Raw genomic sequence first — 13494 nt, 5'->3', positions numbered from 1 at the left:
GCTGTCTAGGCCCCTTACTTTTTTGAATCTTTACTAATGACAATCCACTGGCTTTGAGTAAAGCCAGTGTGTCTATGTATGCGGATGACTCAACACTATACATGTCAGCTACTACAGCGACTGAAATGACTGCAACACTTAACAAAGAGCTGCAGTTAGTTTCAGAGTGGGTGGCAAGGAATAAGTTAGTCCTAAATATTTCTAAAACTAAAAGCATTGTATTTGGGACAAATCATTCACTAAACCCTAAACCTCAACTAAATCATGTGGAAATTGAGAAAGTTGAGGTGACTCAACTGCTTAGCGTAACCCTGGATTGTAAACTGTCATGGTCAAAACATATTGATACAACAGTAGCTAAGATGGGGAGAAGTCTGTCCATAATAAAGCGATGCTCTACCTTCTTAACAGCACTATCAACAAGGCAGGTCCTACAGGCCCTAGTTTTGTCGCACCTGGACTACTGTTCAGTCGTGTGGTCAGGTGCCACAAAAAGGGAATTAGGAAAATTGCAATTGGCTCAGAACAGGGCAGGACGGCTGGCCCTTGGATGTACACAGAGAGCTAATGTTAATAATATGCATGTCAGTGGAGTAGAGATTGACTTAATCACTACTTGTATTTGTGAGAGGTATTGACATGTTGAATGCACCGAGCTGTCCGTTTGAACTACTGGCGCACAGCTCGGACACCCATGCATACCCCACAAGACATGCCACAAGAGGTCTCTTCACAGTCCCCAAGTCCAGAACAGACTATGGGAGGCACACAGTACTACATAGAGCCATGACTACATGGAACTCTATTCCACATCAAGTAACTGATGCAAGCAATAAAAATAGATTTAAAAAACAGATAAAAATAAACCTTATGGAACAGCGGGGACTGTGAAGCAACACTAACATAGGCACAGACACATGCATACACACACGATAACATACGCACTATACACACACGTACACATGGATTTTTGTACTGTAGATATGTGGTAGTGGTGGAGTAGGGGCCTGAGGGCACACAGTGCCCCAGGAAGAGTAGCTGCTACCTTGGCAGCAGATAATGGAGATCCATAATAAATACAAAATACAAATAGTAACGATGTGTGTGTGCCCTGTGGTGTTGGCTGATTGGTGGTGGTGCTGATGTTTCCTTTCACTCAGAAGTTATGTAGCAAGCTAAGGTGACAACAATGCCTGCCATGGACGTTTCCCAGTTGCTTTGAATGTTCAAAATCATAGTGTAAGAACACTTTTAAAGCCTTTTAAAGCCTCAAAGGACAAGATGATCCAACTTTCAAAACGAGTCCTTTTTGGCTAGCCACAGCAGTCAAGCTAGGTAAGTAGCTGTTTAGTTTTCTTCCACATTCAGCTATTTGTTTGTTAACAATTAACAAGCTAGTTCCACATGTTCTTGTCAAACTGTCAACAGAGTAGCTAGCAACAAGATATGCCAAATAACGGTCTAAAAACCACTTGAGGGCAAATAAATCAGATTGTGTCTGATTGTGTGGCTTGAAACATCCGATTCCATGTGCTTTTTGGCTGTTAAGACTTCAGGAAAAAGAACCGATTCGAATCGGATATGCAAAAAGATTGTCACTTCAAACTGCCTATATGAACAAGGCTTAAAGGAAAATAAAACATGTTGTGGCCTAGATTAAGCCTTGTGTCTGTGTTTCAGCCCAACAGTTTCAGCCCAACAGTTTCAGACCAAGACAGCTTAAATACAGCTGAGAGATGGGACTGACTGGGGAAATAGGCAGTAGTCTCAAATTCATAGAAAGGGCAATTGATGAAATGCAAGAACTGACAGTCCATAAGGTTGACATGTTAGCTTCAAACATTGTGATATGTCATGGCCTACTTATTAGTTTATGAGACATTAAGAATAAGAAGATATTATTCCAGAATCAATATGCTATCACTAATTGAAATGTCCATTGTCCAATTAGGCCTACATGTGCGTGTGCTGTTCACATTAATGCAGAACATGGTGCAGACAGTCAGGTGATTCCTGCAGTTTTGTACTAAATAGACCTAACTGTCTGTATTTCATTTAGCCCAGTTGTCTGTAATCTCATGTTTGGGAAAAAAAAGAGAACATTTCAGACAGCACACCTTCGCCCATGGACATGGGCAGCAAGTAGTGCACAGATAGGGCTCTCCCTGTGCAGAACACTTTTTTTTAAATATATATATATTTGTTTTTGTCGTTGTCCTGAACCCGCTGCCCACAAGTCGTCATTAAATTAATGATCATGTGATGGGTGGTTTGTAGGAGTAAGACGCAGAAGGGTAAATCACAGAATACAGAGTTTATTCCGGAATACAGAGTTACGCTATATAGCGTCGAACAGTCCAGTGCGCAAAACAGGCGCACAGGAAAAATATACCCCGGCAATACAAAATACACGTAGCTCAACCAAGCTACTCTCTCCTCACATTAAACAATCACCCACAAGGACAAGGGGGCAGAGGGAACACTTATACAAGTACTAATGAGGGGATATGAACCAGGTGTGTGTAATAGACAAGACAAAACAAATGGAATGATGAGATGAGGAGCGGCAGTGGTTAGAAGGCCGGTGACGACGAACGCCGAAGCCTGCCCGAACAAGGAGAGGAGGCAGCTTCCGAAGAAGTCGTGACATATCATCTATGCTTCAGAGGCAAAACGTGCCGCTTCTTGACTGTTAACCAATGTCATCAACGTTGGTGCACAAAGGCAGGCGTACATATCCAGATAGTGACCAGAAAGAACTTGTTTCATTTCCTCCAGTTTTGTCTGGCAAAAACAGAGTAGGCCTACGTTTATCGTCCATATAAAATACAGTTTAGCAATCTACTACTGACTCATCTTTGCCAGAACAATAGGCTACCTGGCGATTTGATTGATCATTTCAGATAGCCGGGTAGCTACTGGCAATATGCCTAAAGATAAGCAGCTGTAGCCTTCAGGATTCTTTTTTTTCACAACTGGCTACGTGATTATTGCAGCTCAATGGGTGTAACTTTTGTTGACAATTTTCGATACCTTTTGGAAACAAAACACATTTTATAAGGAGGATGGGATCCACCCAAATCATTTTGGTTCCTGGATCCTTTCACAGCATTATAAGGCTGCGTTGAGACAATGATTTATCAATGACCCAAGTCCAGCTCAGTTAATACCTACTATTGTGTCGCTGAGTCATCATAATGCTTCAGCAAATGTACATTACACCAGGGGCATTGGTAGACAATGTAAGTAACCTAATTTATGTCCCTCTTACTGCCCTGAATGCCTCAGCTGATTGTACAGCTATTGTATGCAGCAATCATGTGCCTATGAACCAGATTTATGCTGTTAGCACTGAGGCGGTGTGCCCTAGTAGGAAGTCCATTGTGTGCAGCTCACTCTGCACTAACATAAATAACATGTGAATATCTACTTCTGCTAAGCTTCCCAGTAAATCAATGAAACAACCAAGCATCCCAGAAAAGTGCTCAAAATAGCCCACGATAACATAGGTGGCTTAAGAAACAAGGTTAATGAAATTAATAACTTGCTAGTAACAGATGACATTCATATTCTGACTATCTCTGAAACTCACTTAGACAATACCTTTGATGATACAGTGGTAGCAATACAAGGTTATAACATTTACAGAAAAGCCACTGGTGTAGATGTTGCTGTTTATATTCAGAACCACATTCCTGTAAAGATTAGAGAGGATCTCATGTTAAATAATGTTGAAGTAATATGGCTACAGGTTCATCTGCCTCACCTAAAGCACATTACATTTACATTTTCGTCATTTAGCAGACGCTCTTATCCAGAGCGACTTACAAATTGGTGCATTCACCTTATGATAGCCAGTGGAACAACCACTTTACCATTATTATTATATGTTTTAGCTGCTATAGACCACCAGTCAGTATCTGGATAACATGTGTGAAATGCTTGATAATGTAGCCTATGTGATATCAACAGAGAGGTATATTTTCTGGGTGATTTAAATATTGACTGGCTTTCATCAGGCTGCCCACACTAGAAAAAGCTTCAAACTGTAACCAGTGCCTATAACCTGGTTCAGGTATCAGTCAACCTACCAGGGCAGTTACAAACAGCACAGGAATGAAATCAGCAGCATGTATTGATCACATCTTTACTAATGCTGCAGAAATGTGCTTGAAAGCAGTATCCAGATCCAGATGTATTAAATTGCTTATCCCAGTTACTAATAAGCATGCACCCATTAAGAAAATGACTGTAAAACGGTTAAATCCTCGTGGTTTGATGAGGAATTTAAAAATGGTATGGTTGAGAGGGATGAGGCAAAAGGAACGGCAAATCAATCTGGCTGCACAACCGATTGGCAAACGTACTGCAAATTGAGAAATCATGTGACAAACCTGAATAAAAAGAAGAAACTACACTATGAAACAAAGATAAATGACATAAAGAATGATAGTAAAAAGCACCTTCAATTACATTTTGTACGATGTAAAAGGTGGATTTTATGATGTAATATACATTTTATTAATTTCTATCCCGGGACCATTCAAATTTCAATTTACCCAGAATCCCATACCTTTATCACTGAGTGACAATGTAGACACACTAATCTACCAGGAGGTGGCATAATACTCATTTTATGCAGGAATTTAACAATTTAATTACGCCGTTACATAGGCAAGTCAGTTAAGAACAAATTCTTATTTACAATGACGGCCTACCAAAAGGCCTCCTGCGGGGACGGGGGATTAAAAATAAAAATATAGCGCAAAACACACATCACAACACTACATAAAGAGAGACCTAAAACAACAACACAGCATGGTAGCACCACAACATTGCAGCAGCACAACATGGTAGCAGCACAAAACATGGTACAAACATTATTGGGCACAGACAACAGCACAAACGCAAGAAGGTAGAGACAACAATACATCACGCGAAGCAGCCACAAGTGTCAGTAAGAGTGTCCATGATTGAGTCTTTGAAGTTTTGAGATAAAACTGTCCAGTTTGATTGTTTTTTGCAGCTCGTTCCAGTCGCTAGTTGCAGCGAACTGAAAAGAATAGAGACCCAGGGATGTGTGTGCTTTAGGGACCTTTAACAGAATGTGACTGGCAGAACGGGTGTTGTATGTGGAGCATGAGGGCTGCAGGAAGTATCTCAGAAAGGGGGGATGAGGCCTAAGAGGGTTTTATAAATAAGCATCAACCAGTGGGTCTTGCGTTGGGTATACAGATACACTGTATCAGGAACGCGAGCATACTGTCACAACTTTGGCGGAGGCTGCCTCCCCTCCTTGTTCGGGCAGGCTTCGGCGTTCGTCGTCACCGGAGTACTAACCACTGCCGCCCCAATCATCATCACAATTGTCTTGTCAATCACACACACCTGGTTCTAATCCCCTAATTAGTCCTTGTATAAGTGTTCCCTCTGCCCCCTTGTCTTTGTGGGTGATTGTTAATTGTGAGAGTATGTAGCTCTGTGGAACTACACATAACATTGTGTTGCCAGGGTAGATCCCGTGCCTATGTATTGTTTGTGTGTCAACGAAGGAATAAACTCTGTATTCGGTGATTACCCTCCTGCGCCTGACTCCTTTCGCCACACTCACCACACATACCATAGAGAGGTGCGTGCATTCGGAGAGCGAACAAAAATCAAAACTTCAGACGCACTTTTATTGGAGCGCGCCAAAGGTCCTTTCTACATCCACACAGCCTACGGAAGTCATTCAGCCGATTCATTTTCATCAGGAAACTACTCGAAGTGTAGTTATGTGTTAAAAAATAAATCTGTGCATTTGAACGATAGAATGTACAGATAGCTAGTGAGGTTACTAAGGAAACGCATCCAGAGCTCTTTAAAAAATCCTTGAAGATTACACAAAGTATTATAGGCTACCCGTGTCTGTCATCCACATAAGAACACTTTGAGACAAACGGGTATGTTCATTTTCTTTTGCTACTGCAAAAAAAGAGAGTTTGCAACACACTGAGTCGTGTATACAGTGTTTTATAAGCCCATTGCCCATGTGAACTGGGCATTCTGAAGATGCAAGACACTAATAATAAATTAAATCAAAGCAGGTATGCCTACAGTTACAGTATTCCTAAACTATTCGTTTTGTGTTTCTCTTAGGCTACCTGCTGATTTTGAAAATATGGAATGACATTTTTGGTGTGTTTTTAGGTCTTTTCAGAAGTGAAAGTGCATTGTTCCCATGGCCACCCAAGGTCTTGGATTGATTGGCACTGGCTTAGGAAAGGTGATCATGACCGAGGCCATGACATTGGTGCCACATGGCCATAATGTCAACTTTGACGTGAAGTCTCTGGATGAGACAGTGGTGGTGGGGCAGATCAGTAAGCAGTGGGTTGGATTCCTGTGGGAATCCTTCACAGATGCAGATAACTTTGGAATCTCCTTCCCCGTGGACCTGGATGTGAAGGTGAAGGTGGTGATGCTGGTAGCCTGCTTCCTCATCGACTTCATGTACTTTAAGAGAAGTAGAGGAGACGGATCACATTCCCATCCCTATGGGTGACATTTTCTGCCCAATGAACAACACCAGGATTAAAATGAGACAATAACTGTGTGACTTGAGGACTTCCATGTTCCATCCATTGATGCTCAACGTACAGCATGTTGAAATGTGATGTTAATAGAATGTTAAAGTTATAATCTGGGGTATTACCTGTTGCATTTATTCACTGAAAAGAGGGGTTACTATGTTCTGTTGTCCTTTGTTTGCTAAATCATAAGTTGTTAACTGAAAGTGTGTTATTTTACTTATGAGTTTCAAATAAAGTATTTAGTGCGGACATCAACCTTGGATCCTGAGCCTATGTACCCTGAGAAGGTGCACCTATGATAAATTGTACGTAAGAACAATAGAGTCCATTAAAAAAACACTCAGTATGCACAAAAATGTTAAAGAGAGGATATGAAAAGAATTGTCAGTAAATCCCCCATCAATATTCTCATTCATTTATTTCCCACCCAAGAGTTCTCATAGTCCATTAAGAGTAGAAAGTGTGTGAGTAAAAGTCCATTTGGGACTTGAGGAAGCAGGCTCCCAGCAACACAGCCTTCATCTTCACTTCCAGGTCCATAGGGAAGGAGATGACAAGATGCAGATAACTTTGCAAACTTCCTGCAGCAATCCTACCCATTTCTTACTGATCTTCCCCACCACGTTTTCTCACCCAGTGACTCCTCTCATTATGCACAGTGAGTTTGGGCAGGTAAGGGTGCCACTCCTGCACCACATACCCTATGGGGTTACCAGGGGGACTCTGCACCTCCAGCTCTTGCAGGCAGCAGGAGAAGCAGCAGGAGTCACACCTCAAAGGGCGTATCAGGGTCATCACTTCCTGTCCCAGGTTGTCCTGGATGTGAAGGGTGAAAGGTCGGTCGGGGCCGCAGAACTGTAGAGTGCAGCAGTTGTTCTCCTCTGCTACAGCAAACACTTGCTGCCTGACACTGTTCTTTACAATGTAGTTATCATTCACCTCCCAGCCCAGAACCACTTCAGACAGATTAACTCTCTGATGGACGAGGAGCTGGTCAATCTGAGTCAGGTATTCCAATCCTGGAGGGCAACCTAGTGGTCTGAGAGGGGCAGGCATCATCACAGGAGCCTGACGGGGCACAAAGGCTGGGGGTAGAGAGACAGCATTATGGCCCCTACACGGAGTAAACGGGTGCCTGGGGTATCTGAGGAAATGTCAATCCATCCTTGAGTGACCATATGGAACAAGGCACTTCCACTATTGAAACTCGACCTAGCATTAAACATACAAAATGCAAAAATTAGTTTTCAGCTATGATGATGACATCACGATCAGCATGAACATTTACTAGACAATTTAGGAAATTGTTGTCCAAACTAAACATCAGCTTGTTTCAAACTCCTTTGTGAGTCTACAGAATCCAAGGGCCCTCTCTTTCACGTAGGTCAAGTTACAGCATGACACAAATAACTATCCCCCTTAGCAACGCTGTCTTACCAGTAATGGAGTAACAGTCTGGCATATTCATCTCCTGCATTTTACAGTCAAGATGTAAGCTTCAAATAAGCCTAGGCCTACTGTTTAATAAAGGTTGTTATAACTTACCTTATAGTTTATGACTCTATCATGCATAATGTTTCCACCTTCCAGGCTTACAGTTGATGCAGCAGCCAAACGTAGAGGCAAACAGTTCACATCACATGAGCGAAGGTGTGGTGTGAATTTCCACTACTGGTAAACCTACACCACAGAGGCGGCAAGTGCTATAAGCAAAATAAACAACTGCTTAGGGCCCACTTCAATGGCCAGGGGCACCCCACAAACTGTGAGGGTGGACCCTAAACAGGATCCTGCTTAGGGCCCCCAAAAAGCTAGGGCCGGTGATAAAAGTATTGGTAACCTGGTACCAAATGGTGCTTAATAGTGCTTGTTTGAATGAATCCCAAATAAACAAACAAGTCACTCCTAGGTTATTTACTGTGTATGTATTAATACTTTACCCAGAAAATATAAAATGAAACCGCAACCAATAGAAATCTATCATCATAGAGTGATAATGTAATCTTTCATAAGTAGTACATCCTGTGTCCAACTTGCAATAAACCCAACTGGCCAGCAGGAATCACTATTCGATATATTTTCAGTGATGTTGCATGCATGCTGTAACGAGCCATCTAGCTAATCATATACAGTCAACGCAGCTGCTTTCTAGCGCGAGCTGCATCAACACAGCTCTCTCGGATTCAAACACACCAGTGTCAACCCACCGACAGTGGAAGAACACACTGAAAACGGTGAGTCATCCATCATTTCATGAAGATGTTAGAATATCTCAAAATGAATCGATGCACCAATTTGAGCTAAACAGTGAAAGCAGAATGGCTTAGCGAGATAGCTATAGATAGAGGTCTCTCAGAAATCCTAAAATATTTTCCCAGTGATGTAGCAGCTAGCTATCCTAGCTGATAGGCTACACCAGAATTAATGTGGGCAAAGAACAGAGGTTTGGGCTGCCAGCTAATCGTGTAAGCTTACTAAAGGCGTATTGGTAGTTTCAAAATATCACTTTTCTCAATGAAATCTAAAGCCATGGCTTTTCTGTGACAGCCAGGTTTAGAGGAAATTACTTTAGCTAGTAGCTTTCTCGCTTTTTGTCCTCCCCTGTCCATTGAGGGAATGGGGAACGATGACACCTCACTCGCTAGCGTAGTGGAGCATGCCTTCTATTTCAGCTGCATTTCATTGTGTAACAAAAAGCCTTGATGTAAGTGGCAAAATTATGTGCCCATAGCATCCCTGCTGTGGTGGGGGAAAAAAAGTGTAAACATCTGGAGCAACAAGGAAGCTTGGCTATAACCACGAAAGTGTATGACATTTTCAGCTAAAAATTAAGCTGTTGGGGAGCTTCATGCAACTATGATTCTATGGCATATTCTTTGCTCACATTATGCCAAATAGTGAGCAATATGTGACTATACCATTATTAATAATTAATTTCCATCAATACATCAAATTATTAATGATTTAATAATGAACTGTCTTTACGCTAGTTTACTTAGGCTACTACAGGTCTCCTGTAAAAAGGGTGACTGATGTGAAGTGTTGCACTTGCCAGTATATTTTTAACTGTGCATGTTGTGCTAGCTGCCAAGCCCTTTATTAGAAATGAATAAAGCTTATACCTATTGTGCAGGATATTCACATAGCTAGGGTATGTCCATCATGCTAGTTGTCAGATGGTCCTTTGCTCCTACAAGGAGGACAATTTGATTAATTTTTAATTTTTCTGTTTGTTGTTCTCTTCCAGATCATTTATAGCTAGTCCAGAAAATGCCTTGCTTCCTGTTTTTTGGGGGGGCAAGAATCTGGCCCCTTGTTAATGAGGCTTGTTTATATGTAGGGGTATCCTGCTGCTGGGAACTCTGGGAACATCAGATAGAACTGGAACTTTGACACCAAAGTTTCACCCAGTGACTACCAGAGTGGACTGTGTGGATTCTGACCCATTTTGAGCGCCCCATCTGTCACTGGAACAGCAGTTAGGCTAGGCTAAACAGTTATTTCACATTCAAAATGTCTGCTATCACTCAGGTAGAGGAGGTAGGTATAAGCCTATTTGGGCTTTGACTTACATCGAATGTGATTTACACATATGAAACAGAGACTGAAATATAGCTTAGGCCTAGCCTACATCATTTGGGGATGAAGGCTGTTTGGGATTCCGCGCTATGCTACCCCATGTAGAGGGGAGTCCGAGTAGCTCCTCTGAGGCAGAAAAATAGTAATAAAACCCAGAAATTGGGAATGTGCTCCTGCCTGCCTTCTGCAGTATGTTGAGTGTCTCTTTGGCAAAAATATCTTCCTTGATGTTTGAGGTTTTGGCAAACACAGCTGTAATGGAGGCTAGGAATGTTGTCTCTTTTGCCAAGATCACTTAAACTGTTCCTTGGTTGTGATGTGTGTAATATTTTTTCCATGTTCACTTTATCGGCTAGTGCTTTCTGTGGCGTGCTAATGGTCTGTTGCAAGGTGTTAAGTAGTGGGTCGCTCTATCTATAGTCCTACTCAAAAGGCTTTGAAAGATGTTTGGTTAGGATAATTAAAAATTGTGTTTATTAAATGCACAATTTTATTTTCTGTGACAAATTCCTCACTCGTCATCTGCAATGGAAGTGATATATTGTGTGTGATCTAATTGTATTTATGAAATATAATAAGCGCTGTTCCTCATTCTCTCATGCCAGATGTGAAGATTGACTGAAGGTGTTTATTCTCTCCCTCAGGGCATTTTAATTAGTGGCAGCTTAACCCCTTTTTGGAGGTTACAAAAGACTGGACACACCCCCCAAAAAACTGGACCTCTGCCTCTGTATGGAAAAATCCCCCTTGCCTGCGGAAACAGGAGCCAAACCGGTTGGAGGACCCACTGTGTTGAGCAACACAGCAGGCACACCACCATGTTCAGTCTGATCAAAAAGGACAAGGATGGAGGGAAGAAGGAGAGGATGTCTGCGGCGGAGCTGCGCAGCCTGGAGGAGATGAGCATGAGGCGTGGCTTCTTCAACCTCAAGAGAGAGTCCAAGCGGGATTCCAAGAACAAGCTGGAGATCTCCAACCCCATCCCCATCAAGGTGGCCAGCAGCCATGAGCTCAGCCTCACTGACATCGAGTCAGACGGCCTGAGCAACCGCAGTAGCATGGTGCTTGACGCAGACGGCCTGAGCGCTGCCAGCTCCACCGACGACCTGAAGGGCGAGGGGGTCGGCGGTCTGGACAAGGACCGGGGCTCGGTGCGTGACCGTGTGGCCCAATTCGGCTCGATGGCCAAGCACAACTCCTCTCAGGTCATGAAGCGCTTCTCCTTCTCCCAGAGGAGCAAAGAGGAGAGCCCCTCGGAGACCTCCACGCCCTCGGGACAGAACTCAGCCACTCCGTCCCCGCAGGTGGAGAACAAGGTGTTCGACCCGCAGCGCAAGCACAGCCTCCAGCAGCAGAAGCCGGGGCCGGGGCTAGGGGTGGGGGTCGGGCCAGCACCTTGGCCAGTGCCGGTCAAGAAGGCCCGCATCCCTGAGGTGGTGGACAAGACCTTCCCTGCTGACCTGAGGCTCCCGGTCGTCATCCCTCCTCAGTCTCCGGAGCCAAGGGAGCTGGAGCTCCAGCGCCGCAACACGGGTGACTTCGGGTTCTCCCTGCGCCGCACCACCATGCTGGACCGCGGGGCCGACGGAGGGGTCTACCGGCGGGTGGTGCACTTCGCTGAGCCCGGGGCCGGCACTAAGGACCTGGCTCTTGGGCTGGTGCCGGGAGACCGTCTGGTGGAGATCAACGGGCTAAACGTGGAGAACAAGACCAGGGACGAGATTGTGGAGATGATCCGTCAGTCTGGGGACACGGTGAGGCTGAAGGTGCAGCCCATCCTGGAGCTGAGTGAGCTGAGCCGCTGCTGGCTGAGGAACACAGACGGCCAGCGCCGGGAGGCCCTGGATGTAAGTTATTCCCCAAATCACTCCTCCCCTTATCACCTAGATAGACATCCCATTCATGCCTACAACTTCTAGAGAGGCAACCCACGGGCTGGTTTGGCTCTTCTATACTGTAGGGGTGAATTGGACCCAACCCTCCCAACACATCACTCGTTGGTGTGGGTGTGTGCAAAGGGTGTGTGCAAAGTCAGTGTGTTGTTAACTTGGTGGAGTGATTCACCAATGCCAAGGTTATGTTTCATGTTTTAGCATGATGGGTGTTGTAACTCTGGAACTGTCTGATGATGATTACTGTTGCTAACAGACAACCACATTTCCCTCCCATTTCCCACACAACTCGTTTACAGGTGACCTAACCTATGGAGTGGCCCAGACACTTAAGTCTCTCATTGTTTCCACAGCACACTTCAATTCAAGTCCAGTGTGTTTTTTGTGTGAAGTAACAGAAAGCTCTCCAAGTAAAAAAATATGTTCTGTTGGGAAAAGTTAGTGACGAACTTACCACAGCTCTGACGGATTGAAGCAGTTTTTATGAGGCTCTTCTTGCCATGTTTCTTCCTCTCCTTATAGACCTTCTGTAATGTTTAGGTTTCAGCCATGCTTTCCTGTGGGTGTCTGGGCTTAATGTAGGAATGTCACCTTGATATGTGCAGCCCAGCCCCACATGGAGTGGTGGACGGAGTCAACTTCTGGCCGGACCGCCCGGTTGATATCAAATGGAAGCTGTTGAGGCTAATCTTGTATTTTATGCTCAGCTTGTTGGTTTTATCAGATAAGAAGGGCATTCTGCCCAGGTTTGAGCTTCTGTGAGGGTAGATACGTATGCAAGTGTGTGTACGTGTGTGCTTCAAACACTATGTCTGCATGCTTCTATAAGTAGAATGTGTGTCTGTATGAACAGGCTACTGTTCTGGAACTGCTGTCCAGTTCAGAGTTCAGACAGATGAAGTGTGGTCGAGGCAAACAAGGCTCTACAACTCCAGCTGTGTGTGTGTGTGTGGGGGGTGGGGGGTTGGATAAGACTTCTTTAATCACATTAGGGTTAGAGAAGATGGGCCACACCCTCTTCATGCTAACTTGCAACTTGCAACAGTTGGAATTTAAATCCGTTTGTGATGATATCCGTTTATTACACTGCTATAAAAAGTGTGTGTGTTTGTGTGTTCACCATGTCCTGTAACCACTCAAGAACAGCAGACAATGTATCATGTTTGTTCAGTCATCTGCAAATAGTTATACTGCTGCATAAGTTATGTATCAATTATTATTTTTTAAAGACTTTTGAAAATGATATTCCTTTCCAAGAATTTTCCAACAGCTAGACCTAACCGCAGTCCTTGGAGCCAAGTCCTTGTTTGTAATATTGTTGACTGGATGTTTGTGATGTTGGTTAGTAAGACGGTTATGTTACTGTTCCAGTGCAATAGTGGATTGTTGTGGAGCGGTGAAAAGGGTGTGTTTTGGGTTGTGTGTGTGCGCAATTATGTGTGTGTCTGTAT

The 13494-nt window shown here is 43.7% G+C and overlaps 1 protein-coding gene and 1 pseudogene across 2 annotated transcripts; one reads left to right on the top strand and one right to left on the bottom strand.

Annotated features, from left to right (window-relative positions):
- Window positions 1-7019: 7019 nt before the first annotated feature.
- Window positions 7020-7631, bottom strand: LOC311101975 (phospholipid scramblase 2-like; annotated as a pseudogene). The gene has a single exon. The product of its transcript is annotated as a phospholipid scramblase 2-like (transcript).
- A 1081-nt stretch (window positions 7632-8712) lies between these two features.
- Window positions 8713-12070, top strand: LOC311102260 (unconventional myosin-XVIIIa-like; the record flags this gene model as incomplete). Its single annotated transcript, XM_084143539.1, has 2 exons — window positions 8713-8806; window positions 10796-12070. The coding sequence occupies exon 2, from the start codon at window positions 10970-10972 to the stop codon at window positions 12068-12070; it is 1101 nt and encodes a 366-aa protein (XP_083999665.1). The 5' UTR covers window positions 8713-8806; window positions 10796-10969.
- Window positions 12071-13494: the final 1424 nt, after the last annotated feature.

The sequence above is a fragment of the Coregonus lavaretus genome (assembly GCF_964263955.1).
Source record: "Coregonus lavaretus genome assembly, chromosome: 26".
Lineage (NCBI taxonomy): Eukaryota > Metazoa > Chordata > Actinopteri > Salmoniformes > Salmonidae > Coregonus > Coregonus lavaretus.
The sequence above is the reverse complement of the archived record's forward strand: the minus strand, read 5'-3'. Positions and strand labels throughout refer to the sequence as shown.